Here is a 17,771-nt window from a genome sequence, read left to right as displayed (position 1 = left end):
TCCCCCAGCTGCAGGAGGCCAAATCCAAGTGTTTCTGGCAGGAAAATTGAAGTTTAAAAGGCCCACAGAATCCTGGGATGGATTAAAATGAGCACGACTGGGGGTGATGAGCAACTCTCCATCGCAGTGTCTGAACACCAAGGTCCCAAACCAGGGCCAGAGGGGAGATCAGAGAAGGAACAAGGGAAGTCTGAACTGCAGCATCCAGACTGCCCAGGGCAGCTGATGAAGGCTCTGCAGAGCACAGCCACGATGCAGAGTCCCAGCAGGAAAAGATTCCAAATGTAGTGAAAAATACAGGATCTTGCAGTCTCAAGGTTTTCTTGCAGGGAGAAGCTGAGCAACACCACAGCACTGAGGGTACAAACTTTTATTTCAAACAAAAGCCCACAAAATAGGGAAGCAAAGGCCTTTCCCACTCATTTTCTCCAATTGCTTCAGGTCTCCATGGCTGAGTCCTGGATGGGACTGAAGGTTTACCAAAGTCCAAACTGGAAAGCAGGGAAAGAGGCCCAGTGATAGAACTGCAGAGAGATAACCTGGGAAGAGGATTTCCTTGGCTGTCTCTGAAGTGCAGGAATCTCTGAGCGCCTGTGAACTGCTGGTGAGTCACACAGCTCCTCACACCTGGAAAAGAAGGAGGGATGGGAATCACCTTCTGCCCTGAGATGACCCCACTGAATATCCCAAATTCCACTGGGTACAGGGACAGGTGACAGCCAAGCCTCGCCCTGCTCTTCCCCAACAGCTCCCTCCAAAGCCATTTAGAACTCTCAGACATTTCCCTGGAAGCTTCCCACTGATCCTGGAACACCCCATTCAGCCCCTGGCACTGCCCAGAGTCCCCCCAAGCAGAAGTTCCCCTGGTCTTACCCACTGGTCACTGGTGCTGGGGTCACTGCACCAGTCTGTAGGTGATGTACCTGCCTGCTGTCTCGCTGGGCCTGATGATCTTCACTACCTGCAAGGCAGACACAGAGCTCAGGAGGAAGAGGAGACACTTTCCTGCTCCAAGAGTTCCCAAAAACCCACCAAGGATTGTTTCCTCCCAGCCCTGATGCAGAAAGATGCTGCCTCAGCCTGTTCATCTCACCTGGCCACGCTTTATCCCGAAGTACCGAGCCACAGGGTCCCCAGCCTGGATCCTGGGAAGCTGGTTCTCCCTCAGTTTGCTGTGCTGGGAGTCAAGGAGAAGCTCTGGACACTCCACAGGCCAGAACAGAGAAATGAATCATGGCAGGAGGGGGTGTTTTCAGCCCAAATTTCATCACACCCAAGCAGGAGGGAGGGACACATAAAGGGAACCAAAGGGACACTGAAAGGATACTATCTGGCCAGCAGCTCTGTTACTTCCTCCTTTGTCATGACCACGTGCTCTGGGACCAGCTGTAAACATGAGAGAGGTCCATGTTTACCTCCAGAGAAACTGAAGACAAGGTGTTTAGGAGAGGGAAAGGACAAACTGTGTCCCTCAGCCCAGCAGAAGGCCAGGAGAAGGACTCTGGGAGCAGCAGGAACACAGCCAGCACAAGGGAGGGACCATCCTGCCCCTGCTCACCTCATGCTCCGTGATGTTGATGAGAAGCTCCTGCTGCAGGAACTGCTCCAGGATGTATTTGGGAGCCATGTCGACCAGGGACTGGAAGGAAAAGACCTGTCAGAAGCAGCTTGGCATCTGGACAGCCCTGGTAGTGCCCAGAGCTGCTCCTCAGCAAGCAGCTGGGGACACTGTGTGCTCACACGGACACAGGCAGGCTGGGGATGAGCACATGGATCTCCTGGAACAGGGAAATGTCCCTTTTCCTCTCCCCCACCTCCCAGCTGCTTATGGGCCCTCAGCTGTGCCACTGCCACCAGGATCAGCTGCTCTGGTTAAACACACTTCGATGCTAAATAAAAAGCCTGTGCTAAGGCACAGCATTTTCCAGAAAAAGCTTTTATCTGGAAGGGAAGTCGGGGCTTTTATTTACCCTGAGAAACAGACAGGGAAAACCGTCGTGGCCCCCCAGGAGCCCTGGAATGGGACAGGACCCTGTCCCCACAGACCTGCTTGGCCGAGGGTGTCATTCCCTGCTGCACCACGATCAGCGCCCGGGTGATGTTCTCCTCCTGCATGCGCTGGCAGTACATCTTGATCGTCTTGATGCCCACTTTGGGCTCCTCTGGAGAAAGAATCAGACCCAGGGTCACCGAGAAACCCCCACACTCTGAACAGCCCCAACGGGGCTCAGCCAGACCTAGGGTCATCGAGAGGCCCCCAAGCTCTGAAACTGCTCTCCCAGCCCTCCCGCCCGGGCCGGCGCTGCTCACCGGGGAAGAACACGAACATCTGGTCGGTGGGATCATCGTTGTGAGCCACCAGCACGGTCAGGTCGGTGCGCCGCGGGCGGCCCTCGCTGGGCTTGTCCCCGAACTGCGCCTTGAACTCTTCCAGCGTCTGGTCCAGCTCGTCCTGGGTCACCAGGTACCCACGGTCGTGGCAGAGCTGCGGGAGCAGCACGAGGCTCAGAGACGCATCCTCACCGGGAACGGGCGGGCGGACCGGCCTCCAAGCCCCCCATCCCACCCCGCGGCCCCGCAGCGTCACCGGAGCTTCCCCCACTCCCTCCCGTTTCCTCCTGGTCCCGCCGGTGCCCTCAGACCTGCATGATGGTCTTGCGGATCTTCCACAGTCGGTACGTCTCCTCCTCATCGTCCATGTTTCCCGCTGAAGCCCCCGCGGGCTGCCCGCGCTGCCGCCTGCCCCGCGCGCGCACACGGGCGGCGCCGAGGCGCACACGGGGGCCTCAGCCGCGGCGCCTCCTGGGAGATGTAGTTCGTTGCCAGCTGACCCCGCCGCTGGCCTCCGGAGGGAACGAGAATTCCTCTGCTGCCGCCGGGGTGGTTCTCTGACACGCTGCGGCTCGGCTCAGAGCCCGCGGCCGGGAGGGAGGGAATCGCCGCCCGGGAAGCCCGGCCCTGCGCACCTGTTCCCACACCCCGCCCGTTGGTCTGTCCCTGCCCCCCGCCCTCGTGGTCTCTGCCGATAAACACCCCTGCGGCCATCCCCGCCCACCCCGCCCTTCTATTGGTCAGACTTCCATCCATCATCCCGCCCAGGCCGCCTCTCTGGGTGCTGATTGGCTGATGCGGCCGAAAGGGGCGGGGTTTGTGTGCGATGGGCTGGGCCGGCGCGGTGCGGGGCGTGCTGCGGTGCGGGCGGACGGCGGCGCGGGCAGCGGTACTGGGACCAGGGCAGAGCGCGCTGCGGAGCATGGTGAGTGCGGAGCCGCTCCGGGAGCGAGATCCGGCCCGCTCCGCTCCTGGACCGGTGTGCGCGGGGGGGGTTCGGCCTGGGTTGGTCCCGCGTCCCTCCCGCGGGGTGCCCGGGGCGGTCGGCGGGGCCTCGGGCCTGGCGGGGCGGGGGCGCGGACGGGCCTTCCCGGGGTCCCTCGAGGGAGCGGAGGTGGTGGGATCGGCGCGGGGCTCCCCGCTGACACGCCCACCCCGCAGTGTGCCCAGGCGGACGACTGGCGCTCGGCCAAGGCCATCTACGACTTTCACGCCCTCGACATCGATGGCAACGACGTGTCCCTGGAGAAGTACCGGTAGGATGGAAGGGCCGGGGGGGTCGGGGCGGCGGGACGCGGCGCCGGGCGAGGTTGAGCCGCAACGGCTCTTGCGTAACTCGCCCGCCTCGCCCGGGCGGGTGAGGGGCCTCTGCCCGCGCCTTGCGGGGAAGGGCAGCTCATCCACCCCCTCTGCAGGGGCGACGTCTGTATCATCACCAACGTGGCCTCCAAATGAGGGAAGACCGCGGTAAACTACACTCAGCTTGTCGAATTGCACGCCCGATACGCTGAGAGGGGTTTACGCATCCTGGGCTTTCCCTGCAACCAGTTTGGAAAGCAGGTATGTGGGGCGGGCTGAGGGCTGCCCGGCAGGGTCAGGATGGCCCGGGGACCCTCACGGTGCTGGTGTGACCCCGCAGGAGCCCGGGGATAACGCTCAGATCAAGGCATTTGCTGCGAAGTACGGGGTGAAGTTCGACATGTACAGCAAGATCGATGTCAACGGGGATGATGCTCACCCCCTCTGGAAGTGGATGAAGGAGCAGCCCAAAGGGAGAGGCACCCTGGGCAAGTGAGTGTGAGAGGGGAAGCCCCGGTGACCCCCAGCCAGCAGGGAGGGCTTAGCTGGAGGCCTGGCTGGGGGTGAGTAACTTCAGGAAGGATTTTTTTGCCCAAAACTCACTCCTGTTTTTTCTCTCCTAGTGGAATAAAATGGAACTTCACCAAGGTAGGACGCAGCTGCCTCCTCTGGGCTGCACCTTGCTCTGGGGAGCTGGGGGGTCCCTGAGGCAGGAGGGAGCCTCACACTGGGCTCTGCTCCGTGCCGTTACCCTGAGCGCCAGGGCAGGAGCTTCCCAAGGGGTTCCTGTGCCTGGAGAGCCTTGGGAACCCCTGCCCTGCCCCAGAGTGCAGTAACCAGCTGAGGGGTGAGGTCTGTGGGGGTTACAGCTCCCTGAGAGCCCTGGACTCACTCACCAGCTGTTGCTTCACTCCCACAGTTTCTCATTAACCGGGAAGGCCAAGTGGTGAAGAGGTACAGCCCGATGGAAGATCCCTTCGTAAGTGCTGCTGCTGGGGAGGAGGGGAAGCCTGGGGATGTTCTTGGGGTACAACACTCCCCTCTTGCCCGCAGGTGATCGAGAAGGACCTGCCTGACTACCTGTAGCTCCGCTCCGCTGTCCCCCTGCCCGTCCCGACCTTGCTGCTCACAGAGCCTCCTCCAGCCCCATGACGGGCTGCCTCCAATCCAGCTGCTGGTGGGGCAGCCCCGATCCCCGGCGTGCAACGCTGGACAGAGGCTCTAGGGGCCGTGGCCGCTGCAGGCAGGAGCAGCCAGAGCCCCCTCACAGTGTTTGGAGTCCCCTTGCAATAAAGAATTAGGAAAAAAACCTTAGGAATGAGCTGCTGTGTCGTGGTGTGGGATGGAGTAGGGATGGGGCCGGGGCTGCTGTGCTGCTCCTGCTGAGAACCTGGAGTTTGCTGGGAAGCCAAGACCTTACGCAACTCTTAAGCCAGGCAGGGATAATCCTCGGTGCTGAGGAGGAAGTGCAAATCCGGTGCAAGCCATGCTCCCGAGGGGCTCCCTGGGAAAAGGCAGAGTAAGAGAAGGTGTAATATCCCCCCTGGGATCCTTCCTGTCCCGCCTGGGATCCCTTCTGTCCCCATGAATCCGCAGGGCAGGGCAGCAGAGGACTTGTGCCAGGTCCAGCAGTGGCATAAATCCTGGCCAGGAGAAATACCTGCAGAACAGAATCCAGTCATGTTGGGACACAGCAAAATATCCCCCACAGCCAGGTGGGGGACCACAGCAAACTGGATCATCCTCCCTCTCCTCAGGGCGGCGTCTTGGTGATTGTGAAGGCACAGCCGTGCCCAGCCAAGCCCATCAGGGCTGGTGTCCCATCCTGGGCAGGGACAGCTCAGGTTCTGCTGTGCAGGAATGCTGCTGCACCTTTTCCCAGAGCCTGGGAAGTGCTAGGTCTCCACAACTGCAGCCCCCTCGGGGTGTGTCCTCAGGAAGAATCCTGGGATCTTTGCTGGGGTCCCCCAAGTCTGACCCTGCTGTTGAGCCTCCAGCCCAGTACATCAGCGATGCTGAGGGGATCCCACTGTGGTTTGGGGATCACTCACTGGGGGTCACCCCATCCCATCTCCCACAGGGTAACAGGGCCAGCAGTGCCTGGATGAGACATCCCGGAGCTGTGGCAGCTCCTGCTGAGGGCATGCACTGGAACAGAGGCTCCTTCATCTGTGTTTTCCCAGCACATCCAGGTGGGAGCTGCCTCATCCAAGGCCAGTGCCCAGGCTGGATCCAGCAATGATCCACATCAGCAGCAGCTGCTTCCAGTGACAGGGGGAGGCTTGGGACTACAGCCCTCAATGCCACTGATTTGGTGACACAGGAGATGCAAAATCCAGCTGCCAGCAGGATGCTGGCCCAGGGATTCCTGATCCAAGTCCCAGCTGGGATCCCAAGCAGATCAGACAAGAGACAGAGCTGGGACTTAACAGAAACCTCACATGTGGCTTCTGTTCCATTTTTACTGAGCAGAATGAAAAATTATCCTTCTGAGGCAAGTAGAAAATTCAGGAATTATTAGTCCAAGGCACATATTCTAAAAAAATCTTTTTACATATGTACAACTTAATTATAAATATACATAGAAACAAAAGGCAAACGACAAGCAGATTAAAAAGTGCCAACACAAAGGTGTCAGGGAAGAAAACAGGGACTCATTAAAAATACAATCAGTAGGACAACTGCAGAATAATTTAGTTAAAAGATAACATTACATATTATTAACCCTGACAAAACACGCGATGGGGGCAGGGAAGGGATTTCGTGAAGGTGCTCTCTGTCTTGCCAGAGACCAGGGAGGGAGGATTGCATATATTTTAAAGTTAAGGTCAAAGCCACCAGGTAAGGCTCCGGTGACAGCAGAGGGTGCCCAGCAGGGAATTCCCCCTTGCTATTCCTGAGTTTAAGCCTCTTTGAGCTGGGTTTTCCCGGCGTCCTTTTCCCTCATTGCTGAGAATTCAGCCCCAAGCGAGCAGTGCTTTAAATACAGGGGGGGTCTGGAGAGGGGGAGCCTGGCCCTGCCTGGGCCCTGGGGAGGCTGCTGGGGTCAAGAGGAGCAGAGCTGGAAGCGAGCAGGAGCTTCCTGGGGCAGCAGCAGGGCTTTGGGGGGGCACAGGGGGCTCCCCCATCTTTGGTGATCCCTTTGAGGTAAGGAGGTTTCCTCGGGTGCAGTGAAATGTGCCCCTGACCGCAGGGATTGAGCTCAGTCTGGCAGGTGCCAGCTGGGGAGGGGGGTAAGGACAGGACCCCAAAAGGAAATTCAGGGACCAGAGTCACCTCGAATTGAACCCACCTGTGTGGCACTGGGACAGGTCTGTGACATCGGGGTGTTGGGGGAAGCAGCTCTGGACATAGACCCAGAGCAATTCCCAACACCAAACAGGGCACTGGGCAAGTCCCTGAGTTCTGGAGGGACATGGGGGTCACAGTGTCTGCCCAGAGGAGGTGACACCACCAGGTACTGTGAAGCCAGGGATGGTCCCAGGTCCTTCCCTGAAATCATCCCTGTGCCACTTTTAGGAAACGCCTCTAAAAATGGAAATGGGAGTGGAAATTTCCTAAATTTCAATTTAAGAAATGCCCTCTGTCCTGGGGAGGAGGCAGCAGGGGGTGGGGCAGTGCTTTGCAAAGCAGCCTTTGTTCTTTGGAATCCGAGGGGGAGGTTGCAGCAGGAGCAGCCAAACTGCACATCCCGGGCAGTGACAGTGACTCTACACACCCTGGGCAGTGACAATGACACTGCATATTTCAGGCAGTGACACTGACCCTGCACACCCTGAACAGTCACACTGACTCTCTGCACACCCTGGGCAGTGACAATGACACTGCACACCCTGAGCAGTGACAAGGACACTGCGTATTTCAGGCAGTGACACTGACTCTGCACACTGAGCAGTGACAATGACACTGCACACCCAGGCTGCCCTTACCCAGACCCAGACCCCTGGACTGGGGTCAATGGCCCAGCTGAGGCCAGTGGCAGGACCAGCAGGATGTCCAGGTGAAGGGACAACATGTGACAGCAGGAAACTGGCCAAAGCACATCTGGTCATGGCAACCTGGTTAGGTTAAAGTGCAGGACAGGGGACGCGTGGCTGAGCTCTGACAGACTCGAGCTCTGTCACCGTGGGGGTGCAGCCACCTCTGGCCACTCCCACGGGGCTCAGGCAGCCCAAGGTCCCTTCCCAGGAAGGTCAGCACAGGCAGTTTTGGGCACAGGCAGCTGCTCAGCCCTGCCAGAGGACACCTGAGCTCAGCATATCTCAGCTCCTCTGGGACTTCACTCCCTTCCCCTTCATCCCAGCCTGCCAGCACAGCCTCAGGGTCCACAGCAGGGTTGGGGCAGCCCAAGCTGGCTGGGCTCCCATCCTTCCCTAACTGACCAGCACATGGTCAGCAGGTCATTCCAGAGCCTGGCTGTGGCCCTGGAGAGCTGGGGAAGGCTCGGACACTCAGTAGTCTGCAGGGGGTGGGCAGAGGAGGGATCTCCCCTCAATCCCACTTGGGCACTGACCTGTGAGCAGGACTCGACCCAGCAGAGCCCCTTGGCCCAGGGGGACCCACTCAGCTCCCCCTGGGCACATTCCATACAAACCTGTACATGCCTGACTGAATATTATATATAAATAAAATTCGCTTTAAGGAACTACAGGTTTTTTCTTCCCTCAAAACCAGAGCACTGTCAGTCCAAACCAGTAGAAAAGTCAGGGCTCCTCAGCTCTCACCTCTGCACCAGAGGACACAGATCCACAGTGGCACTCCCAGCTGACACTCAGAAGTCCGGGAAAGGCCCACTGAACTGGATCACACTCTGGCGCTCCGGGGGGAGCAGGTTCTCCTGGGAGGGCCCATTGAACGTCCTCAGCATGTCCTCCAGGATCTCTCTAAAATTGATATTCCCGTCTTGCTGGAGAAAATCCTCCTGTGGCTGCTGCAGGGGGGCTGAGGTGGGCAGGGCAGGGGGCTCGTGCAGCGAGGGGCCTGGGGCTGCACTGCCCTCCAGGCCAGGAGCAAAGCCAAAGGACAGTCCGTGCTGCTGCTGCTGCTGGGGCTGCAGGGTGGGCTCCGAGGAGAAGCAGAGCACTCTGGTCTCCGGGTTCAACACCACGTCGGGAATGCTGTTGCTGGGAGGGCTGTAGGTCAAGTCCAGGATCTCATCCTGGCGCAGGGGGTGCCGAGGCAGGGGCAGCCCGGGGCCTGGCAGGAGGGGCAGCGGCAGGGAGAAGGGTGAGCTCTGCTCCTGGGCCTGGAGCAGCCTGCTGTGCTTCCGCTTCACGTCCTCATCCATCTGCTTCAGCTCCTCCCGCACCCTGCGGACGCAGCTCTCGGGGATCTTTATGCCTGGGGGAAGGAATGGACATGAGTCAGTCCCCACAGCACTTTGGGAAGGGGCACTGTGGGGACAGAGGGAAGGGCAGCAGCACTGGGTGTGTTCACATGGGCACGGCTCAACCCCTCTGCTCAACACATCCAGCTCCCCTCCTTCCCACAGGGGCACCTCAGGATGCTCCCAGGCTGGAACACACCCCTTTTAGGAGGGGAATCTCAGCGCTGGGCAGCTGGACCTTCCCCCTGCTCCCCTTCCCCGCACTTCACCCACCAACTTGTTTCCTCTTCTCCTTGGTCTTGAGGCGGACGATCTGCAGGTAGCTGCTGCTGGTGATGTCTGCCATGATGCCAGCGATTCTGCTCCACACGTGCAGCAGGGCCCCACATAGCATGTAATAGTGCCTCAGGCGCATGCCCTGGAAGCATTCCTTCCCCTCCTGGATCAGCTTGCAGCTTTTGTTCCTTCGGGGGCCATGCAAGAAAGGCATGGGAATTAACACAGGTTCCTGGAGCTGAGCAGGATTCCCCCACAGCTTCCCCCACTGCCACAGTCAGGGACTCCCAGACACAGGGTAATGCCTAGGGAGGGAGGGTGCGGCTTAATGGCTTAAAGATGAAAGAGGGGAGATTTAAATTGGATATTGGGGAGAAATTCCTCCCTGTGAAGGTGGTGAGGACCTGGCACAGGCTGCCCAGAGAAGCTGGGGCTGCCCCATCCCTGGTGTCCAAGGCCAGGTTGGATGGAGCAACCTGGGCTGGTGGAAGGTGTTCCTGCCCTTCCATGGAACTGAATGAGCTTAAATAAAGCCCCTTCCAACCCAAACCACCCTGGGATTCTGTGGCAGGCTGGGACTGCAGCTGCCTTACCACACGGCATGGTTACAGTTCTTCAAGGAGAAGTGGTAGCTGCTCTCCCAGTGCTCCTTGGCTTCCTCAGGCAGCACCTGCAGCAGAACACTCAGCATTAGGAATTTTCCACTGTCCAGGACACAGAGATGTGAAATCCAGGGCTGGGAGTCAGGACACCTGGTACTACCACCATCCCTGCCCATCCACAACAGAGCCACGAGGAGCTGTGACAGGGTTACAGTGAATGTCCTTCCAACCTCCCCCAGCCCCCACACTGGAGGCTGCAGTTCCCACCTACCCGCCGGTATTTCTTCTGCAGACTGTCCAGGCTCTCAGGCTGGCTTTGCTTCCCAATATTTGGCTTGTAAAGGATGAAGTTCTTCCCATGGCTCTGCTCTGCCAGCAGGCAGGTGTATTTGCTGCCTCGCACCTGTGGGGTACAGCTGATGGTCACAGGCACAGCTTCTCTCCCCAGATTTCTCTAAACTAACTCCTTCCTTCCAGGATGGAGGTTCTTGGAGGCATTTCCCAGCCCTCAGCAAGAGGGACCTCGTGCAGCCATGGCAAATCTACCCCTGAGCCAAGGTGCCACCCTGGCAGAGCTCAGGGACGTACCTTGTAGGAAAGGTAGAACCCATCAAAGGTTCCTGTCAGTTTGAGGGACTTCTCATAAGCTTCCTCCCACTTCAAGCCTCTGTCAACGCTGATCTGAACAGGAACACACAGAGGGATTTATAACTCCAGGGGCAAGACAAATGCTTCATAAATCCCCCCTCAGCACAGCTTTGGTGCTGCTGCAGCCTAGAACTGCAGAGACAGGTGCCCACCTTGTAGAATACAACTTGCCCGTCCTGCGGGTGCCCCGGGGTCAGGAAGACCTCCTTGCTCTCCTCATAGATCTCATCCACTCCTGGGGCTAAATCTGCAGAAGGAGAAAAAAGCTGTCATAAGGAACATGCTCCCAAAAACACCTCCTCGGGTCTCAGGATCTGTGCTGGGTGGGGACACTGCACTGGGAGCAACAGGAAACCTCCAGGGATGCAGGAGGCAGAGGTGTGGCCACCTCTCCTTCTCATACCAAGGATGCCCATGTCGTATTTGCCCTCCTTCTTGTCCTTCTCAATCAGGTAGTCAAAGGTGTCGGAAAAATACTGGAAGAGCATGTTCTGCTTGTCCACCTCCAGGCCCAGGATGCGGTTCAGGAATTTGGTGATGGAGCAGTCTGCAAGAGCACAGTGGGTCAGGGAATGTGGTGCAGCTGGAACCCACCAGCCCCCTCCCAAAGAGCCCCCCAAGCAGCCTCAACACATCCCTTCTGACAGCAGCCCAGTCCAAGGGCTGTTCCTGTGGGCTGGGAGCACCTGGGGTGCCATGGGATCCGCAGGACCATGGGATCTGCAGCACAGGATGTTCCCACAGGACCTCCCCCTCAAGGCAAACATCCACTCCAGGTGCCCAGCAAACCCCATGAGACCCCTGTCTCTTCCATCTGCCCCCTGTCCTGGAACAGGAACAGCTCCACACATACCCTTCTCCACAGAGACAGTGCCATACTTCATCTGGCTGCAGCAGATCCCCACGGAGATGAGCCCTTGCTTCATTTCTGGAACAGTAGAAGACATCTTTTGCAGATTAAGACAGAAGGGTTAAGCCTCTTTGAAGACAGAGGGATTAAGCCTCTCATTGGCATTTTTGCAGGACTGCTTCCCCTCCAGTTCAGCCCCTCCCCATACCTGGCAGGGTGACATCATAACCCAGTGTCACTTTCCCCTGCTTTCTCCTTCTGATCTCCTGCTTGGCTTTTCCAGCATCTCAAACCTGAGACCAACCCATCCTAGAGCTGGTAATGTTCTTACCATGGAAAAAGGCATCCTCCCCTCTCTCGTAGCTCCTGGGCACAGGAACCCTGTTCTCCGTGTGGTTAAGGATCGTGGACAGGACCCTGAGCAGGGCTTTGGCCCCATACTGTGGGAGGAGACCAGAGTCACACATGGGAGGAACCAACACAGGCAGCCCAGCTTGGGGCTGAGGGTGTCACACACTGCTGAGGGGGACACTGCTGAGGGGACACACTGCTGAGGGTGTCACACACTACTGAGGGTGTCACTGCTGAGGGGACACACACTGCTGAGGGTGTCTCACACTGCTGAGGGGACACTGCTGAAATTGTCACTGTCAAGTGTGTCACACTACTGAGGGTGTCACTGCTGAGGGTGTCACACACTGCTGAGGGTGTCACACATTGCTGAGGGTGTCAAACATGGTTGAGCACTACAGAGAACACTGTCACCTCAGGAAGGCCATGGACAAGGTGAGGAGGACACAGTATCAGTGCCTTGTGTGTCCCCAGGGGAACAGAGAACAGGTCCCTCCCTGGGGACAGAGGACCAGGTGTCCTTCTCAGCTCCTGGTGGGAGCAGAGTCCTCAGTCTGACCATGACTCTGAGCCCGTGGAAGCCAGGAGCCAGGAGTGGGTGCAAGGCTGAGCCCTGCCTGCAGATGCCAGTAACGATCCTCCTGGCTCTGGCTCCAGCTCCAGCTCCCTCTCCCAGCTCCTCCAACCGCCTCTCAGCCACGCTGCCCCATCCCAGCCCTGTCACCTTGTTCTCGAAGTTGTACTTGCTGAGGTCCCGGGACTCAGTGGCCCTTCGATCCCCGTGAGTTAAGGCACCCTGGGAAGGCAGACGGAGCAAAAGGTTCTTACTCTGAGCTGCTGCAAAACGGGAATGTGCCATGGGGAGGCAGTGTTCCTCTTGAATACTGAGACTTTACCAAAGGATTTGGGGATTTATCAGAAGTGAAGAAAATGAAACAGAGGCAAACTAATTATTCCATTAATTATTTCATCAGCTTTTTGGGAATAATATGGGTGTATGTTCCAGTAATAGTGGGGGAATTCCAGCATCTGGAAGTGGGTTCTTGCTTCCCTGAAATTCCACCCAACGCCTCGGTTACATATCCTTCCTCACTTCCTTTCCCAAATCCCAGGATGCTAAAAGGCACTGGCATTCCATGACAGCAATGCCTTCAGCCAGGGGTGATGCAATCACCCAGTCACAGTGGGCATGCCGGTGGGAATCTGACCTGGAATCTCCTCAGAGGGAATTGCAGCCCTGTTGGGATCACAGCTGATCTCTGCTGTGGGCACTCACCAGGCTCTCCAGGCGTTTTGCCACGATGGATGCAAATCTCCTCTCCCCTGCCAGCTCTGAGATGAGGAACACATACTCAGGAGCAGAGACCTGGTTGGATCGGTGCGTTCGGCCTATGGGGACACAGGAACAGGGGTGGAACAGGAGGTTGGGATGGCCTGTCTGGAATGGGAATGTAACCAGAAAAGCCACATAATGCCCATCTTGCTCACCCTGGGGAGCCCATTCTCTGCCCCAGAGCTCAGGGCTGTAAACCCAGCTCTGCCAAGTCTCAGCAGCACCAGTGACTGACTGCGCCTCTGTCCTTTTCCCCACAGAGACATCTCCTAAATGCACCTTGGGTTGCCACCACACCCGACCCTCCCAGGGCCCATCCCACAGCCTGGCCCACACTCAGGGGAGGTGACAATGCCCAGGGACACCCAGCCCTCACCAAACTGCTGGATGGCCCGGTCAGCACTCCAGGGCAGCTCCAAGGTCATGTGCACCCGACGTTTCTGGTTCTTCACCCGTCTGTCTGCTTGGAGGGAGATGCCTGAGCTGGAGGCCTCTGAGATTATCGCTACGAGCTACGGGAGAGACGAGTGACAACAGAGTGAGGTTCCTGGACATGTGTGAAACCACTCCAAGAAACAGCCCCAGGCACTACAGCAGCCCCAGCCCACGAAAGGGACTTGGGAAGCCCTGTCACCTTCCAGCAGGTCAAACCCACAGAGAGCTGCTGGCCTGAGGCTGGCAGGGCACAGGGAAGCACAGACATCTTCCTTTCCCTCCCCCTTTCAGCACACTCAGTCCCATGCAGGTTTTTGGAGCTTGACCCCAGCTCACCTTTTCTCCCTGCATGAAACGCTCCTTCTCCTTCAGGTTGACGTGGTCTATGGAGAGCCCTTGCTCTGCACGGGACTCGAACACAACGGAGCCATCGGGCCTGCGAACCACCCGTCCCTTCCGTCCTGTCATCTGCACACAGGAGAGGGGCTGCTACAAGGAGGGACCCACACAGCCCAAAGAGGCTATCCAGTCCTTTCCCAACAGCTTTTTCCCATTGCTGGGGAGAGGAAACCCTCTGCCAGCAGGAACCTTTTTTTTTTTAACAGAATAAATTTTTCCCCATGTGGGCACAGGTTGCCCAGAGAAGCCGTGGCTACCACCATCCCTGGAAGTGTCCAAGACCAGGTTGAATGGGGCTTGGAACAACTTGGGACAGTGGAAGGTGTCCCTGCCATGGCAGGGTGTGGAACCTGAAAGATGATCTTTAAGGTCCCTTTCCACCCAAACCATTTCATGATTCTGTGATTCTTTCGCTGGCCCCTTTCCCTGTCACCCAGTGCCACCAAAATACACTGACTGTGGGAAGTACCTCAGCCACTTTCTCCGGGCCTCCAAAGTAATCGATCAGTTCATCCAAGGTGTTGAGAGGTAGCTCTTTGCCCAGTGCTTTCACTTTTGCTAGGAGGTCCTGTTTCATCTTTTCAACCTTCAGCTCTCTGAGACCGTGCAGCTCTTTCTGGGAAGGCAGCATGTGCAAACTACCTGCAATGTAAAAGTTTAGAGTTGCCTGGTAACTGGACATCAGGGAGGGGGAACAAATTGTCTCAGAGGGTTTCTGGGGGCACTGTTGATAGACAAAGGCATTGTGACCTGCAGTAAATGCTGAGCACAGAGTGAATTCCCTCTGGGCTTCCCCTTTCTGCTGGGGGAAGGAGCACACAGAGCAAATCCCTCCAGCTTGCTGATCACAGCGGGTGAATGTGGATCCACCTCACAAGCCTGAGAGTGACCATCAGGATAAAATCCGGCCAAGATCACAAAGCTGTCCCAAGCCCAGAGGGGTTCCTGCAGGACGCAGTGTCCCCCTCCCCAGCTGTCCCCGTGTCACAGCCCCGCTCACCCCTGTCCTCGCCAGTGCAGCCGCTGAATGTGTGATCCACAAAGATAACGTCGTCTGTCTCTAACAGGGACTCCGGGGAGGAGGTGAGGTCGCTGTCCAGCCCCATGTCGGAGTCAGTGCTGCTGTCATCGCTGATCTTGATGACAACCCCTTGGTCACACGGGGCCCGCAGAGCCTTGGGGCAGCGACCCCTCGGCCGTCCTGCACCGGGAGCGAGCAGTGTCACTGCACCAGCCCCGGCGGGGCACCAGTGCAGGACAGAGAGGGACAGCTCAGACAGAGGAGGAGGAGGAAGAACCCCAAAAGAGCTCAGACTGCCCTAAATGACAGGCTGACCTCGGAAAGACAGAGCCTCTGGGGTGGGGGTGGCAGTTAGGGAGGGAGGGAGAGCAGGAAAGAGAAAGGAAGAGAGAGAAAGGAAGAACAAAGCCGTCCTGAGCAGGGCTGAAGTTGGCTGCACACATCAGCATGGACACACATGTCAGCAGTGCCAGCTCCTCAGGGAAGGAATCCCAGGGGATTGCCTCCAGAGGAGTGTGCAGGACATGGAAAGGTGCTGCTGTTTCAGGACATTGCTTCCAAGCAAAGCACGATGTGCCCTTGCTACATGAGAGGGTTCATGGATCAGCTCACACAGGCTGCTCCACAACCTGCCAGGGCTGCTGCCCCCTCTTCCACTTCTCCCATATCCCACTGGAGGAGAAATCCCAAAACTCTTACCTGTAGCCACAACTATTAATTAGACAGGGAAGTGATTTTTTTCCCCCAGAACACTCTAAATAAGGGGTTGTGGAGGACTCTCCTTGCTGCAGGAGGGGCTCAGACACCAGCCAGGCCTTGTGCCATCTGTCCTCTGTGTGGGTTGAGGGGAAGGGGCAGGGCAAGGGCAGGGGGGAAGGGAGAAGAAAAGTGAGAATGACCCAGAGCTGCCATCCTCTGGATGAGGGAGCAATGGGAGATGTGCAGGAGGGCAAACCAAAACGAGGGAGAGCAGCAAAAAGCATGAAGTGGGGAGCAGAGCAAAAGGCAGAGAAGCTGAGTTGCTGGCGGGGGAGCAGCAGGGCAGGAGGCAGGGGCTGGACTGGGAGTGAGGGAGCTCTTACTTTTTCTTTTAATGCCAGTTCCTTTTTCTCTCTTTCTTTTGGTTGAAGGAAAGTGCTTCTGAATTAGTGATAGAAAGACGCCTCTGAAAGTAAGATGCAGAATTTATTCCAGCTACCAGCAACATGTGCTGGTTATCATGTACCAATGTGTGTTTGGGATTAGCCCCACATTCCATGGAAGAGAGGTCAATCCACCCCATCCATGGCCACCAGCTCAGGCTCAACCAGCCCTTGGTACAAGATGGCTCTTGGACTTGCAGGTCCTTTATGCATCAACCAAGAGGGAGTTTTAAATGGAAACACTACACTGGGAAGCTGTTGCACCAAAAATCCAGTAAGTCCCAGTGTCCCAGCCCCTCTCTGTGCCCTCAGAGCACAGACCACTGTCAGGCTGTCCAACAAATGTGCTCCACCAGGTCCTCCAACTCCTTAGCACTCAGCCTGCTTCCCACAAAACCAAGGGACAGAACATGGATCTGTAGTGGTTCCGAGTGAATGGAGGAAAAAAATCAGAAAAGGTGAAAACCAAAGGTTTCTGTGGGCTGTTCTGAGAATCAAAGAGCAAATGTTTAAATGCTGACTGGGTGGATAAACCCCCAGGGCAATGGGGTGGTGCTGATTGAGCTCTGCTTGGAAAAAAACCAACAAAAAATATCCAAAACCCAAACACTGCAAGCAACAGGTGAGAAGATGAACATGACAACTCCCCTGGGTGAGAAAAGGGAGACTTGGGAACTGGGGAGGGAGCTCCAGGACCCTTGGTGTGAGGGGCTGAAGGGGACAGGAACCACACTTCTCCCCAGAGGGACAGAGATCTGTGCCTGCAGTTATGTGACACCAGGAATGGCCCCTTGTCCCATGTGCTGGGGTGACCCAATGACCACTCACTCTGGAGCCTCCCAGCTGTGAAATTCCACTCATTTCCCGCACTTGCCCTCCCTGTCTCCCTGCAAACAGAGCCCTGGGCTGGAATCATGTTTATTTTTAACCCCATTTCTCGGCATCTTTAAACTGCTCCTTCCCAGCACACTCCCCTCCAGGAATCCCCCGAAGTGCTGGAACACCACGACACATATTTGGAGGCTGAGCAGATGCCAGGAGACACTCAATGATCTGGCCAGGGCTGTGGAACACAGAGCTCCTGCCTCTGGAAGTGGTGACAGTCACACAGAGTGGGAGCCCTGACAGACCCCTCCAGCACCACTCAGCCAGAGACCACATCATCCTCTGGACTGGAGTTCTGGGATGTGGAAACCAATCCCAAGGAGATGCCACTGTGCACTGTGACCAAACTGAATTTGGTTTCCAGGAATGGACTGGAGGCAGAGGAGTGATACAGATCAACCCAAATCCCACCAACGGGGGAGAAAAGCTCAGCCTAACCCAGCCTTGCACTGCATCTCTCACTGCTCCCACCTGCAGCAAAAGTCACTTCAGAAGAAAACAGCTCTGCAGAACAGAGGAAACACAACCCATGTCCCAGGTTTTTACCCCCTGTCAATCAGGAACAGCTGCATTCAGGGATGGGTTGGGGTTTTGGAAGCTGCAGGAAGGAGGGGGAGCAGGAGTATCACTCTCTGCAGAATAGGTAGCACAAATCCTGCTCCTGGCTCATTCCTAGCACAGCCAGATTTCCTGTCAGCTGGGAATGACAGCCACACAACCAGGACACTGATCTTGCCTCATCTATGAGCTAAAAGCCAACACTGGTGGATCTAAACTCCTCAGACCCCTCCTCCTTCCCCCTGCTCCACTCATGCCCCCTCACAGCATCATCCCAGCCTCTGCCAGCACAGGGAATTCTCTTGCTCATTTCTT

The 17,771-nt window shown here is 57.1% G+C and overlaps 3 protein-coding genes across 6 annotated transcripts in view; 1 reads left to right on the top strand and 2 right to left on the bottom strand.

The window, feature by feature from the left end:
- Positions 1-355: 355 nt before the first annotated feature.
- Positions 356-2,799, bottom strand: POLR2E (RNA polymerase II, I and III subunit E). The gene is made up of 8 exons (XM_085040719.1): positions 2,643-2,799; positions 2,311-2,485; positions 2,047-2,162; positions 1,559-1,639; positions 1,328-1,386; positions 1,094-1,172; positions 874-961; positions 356-627 (listed from the first exon to the last, which is right to left on the bottom strand). Exons 1-7 carry the CDS (start codon positions 2,697-2,699, stop codon positions 896-898), a joined length of 633 nt encoding a protein of 210 aa, XP_084896845.1. The 5' UTR covers positions 2,700-2,799; the 3' UTR covers positions 356-627; positions 874-895.
- A 301-nt stretch (positions 2,800-3,100) lies between these two features.
- On the top strand, positions 3,101-4,942 carry GPX4 (glutathione peroxidase 4). The gene is made up of 7 exons (XM_085040720.1): positions 3,101-3,256; positions 3,493-3,587; positions 3,747-3,891; positions 3,971-4,122; positions 4,254-4,278; positions 4,550-4,609; positions 4,684-4,942. The coding sequence occupies exons 1-7, from the start codon at positions 3,158-3,160 to the stop codon at positions 4,714-4,716; spliced, it is 609 nt and encodes a 202-aa protein (XP_084896846.1). The 5' UTR covers positions 3,101-3,157; the 3' UTR covers positions 4,717-4,942.
- Positions 4,943-7,724: 2,782 nt separating this feature from the next.
- The window catches only part of SBNO2 (strawberry notch homolog 2), a 44,348-nt gene continuing 34,301 nt past the window's right edge, over positions 7,725-17,771 (bottom strand). For all 4 annotated transcript variants that reach the window (XM_085040748.1, XM_085040747.1, XM_085040749.1 and 1 more), the window contains 16 exons: positions 15,954-16,036; positions 14,851-15,051; positions 14,320-14,492; positions 13,788-13,919; positions 13,393-13,528; positions 12,960-13,072; positions 12,408-12,479; positions 11,664-11,772; positions 11,336-11,410; positions 10,886-11,029; positions 10,635-10,729; positions 10,423-10,515; positions 10,106-10,237; positions 9,826-9,902; positions 9,230-9,420; positions 7,725-8,970 (listed from right to left, as the gene is read on the bottom strand). In XM_085040748.1, the coding sequence (XP_084896874.1) occupies positions 8,402-8,970; positions 9,230-9,420; positions 9,826-9,902; positions 10,106-10,237; positions 10,423-10,515; positions 10,635-10,729; positions 10,886-11,029; positions 11,336-11,410; positions 11,664-11,772; positions 12,408-12,479; positions 12,960-13,072; positions 13,393-13,528; positions 13,788-13,919; positions 14,320-14,492; positions 14,851-15,051; positions 15,954-16,036 (2,395 nt within the window). In that variant the 3' untranslated portion in view covers positions 7,725-8,401. The remainder of the gene's footprint in view (positions 8,971-9,229; positions 9,421-9,825; positions 9,903-10,105; positions 10,238-10,422; positions 10,516-10,634; positions 10,730-10,885; positions 11,030-11,335; positions 11,411-11,663; positions 11,773-12,407; positions 12,480-12,959; positions 13,073-13,392; positions 13,529-13,787; positions 13,920-14,319; positions 14,493-14,850; positions 15,052-15,953; positions 16,037-17,771) is intronic.

This window comes from Lichenostomus cassidix, chromosome 28 (genome assembly GCF_008360975.1).
Source record: "Lichenostomus cassidix isolate B80296 chromosome 28, HeHo_3.0, whole genome shotgun sequence".
Classification (NCBI taxonomy): domain Eukaryota; kingdom Metazoa; phylum Chordata; class Aves; order Passeriformes; family Meliphagidae; genus Lichenostomus; species Lichenostomus cassidix.
This window is presented reverse-complemented; position numbering and strand designations above follow the sequence as displayed.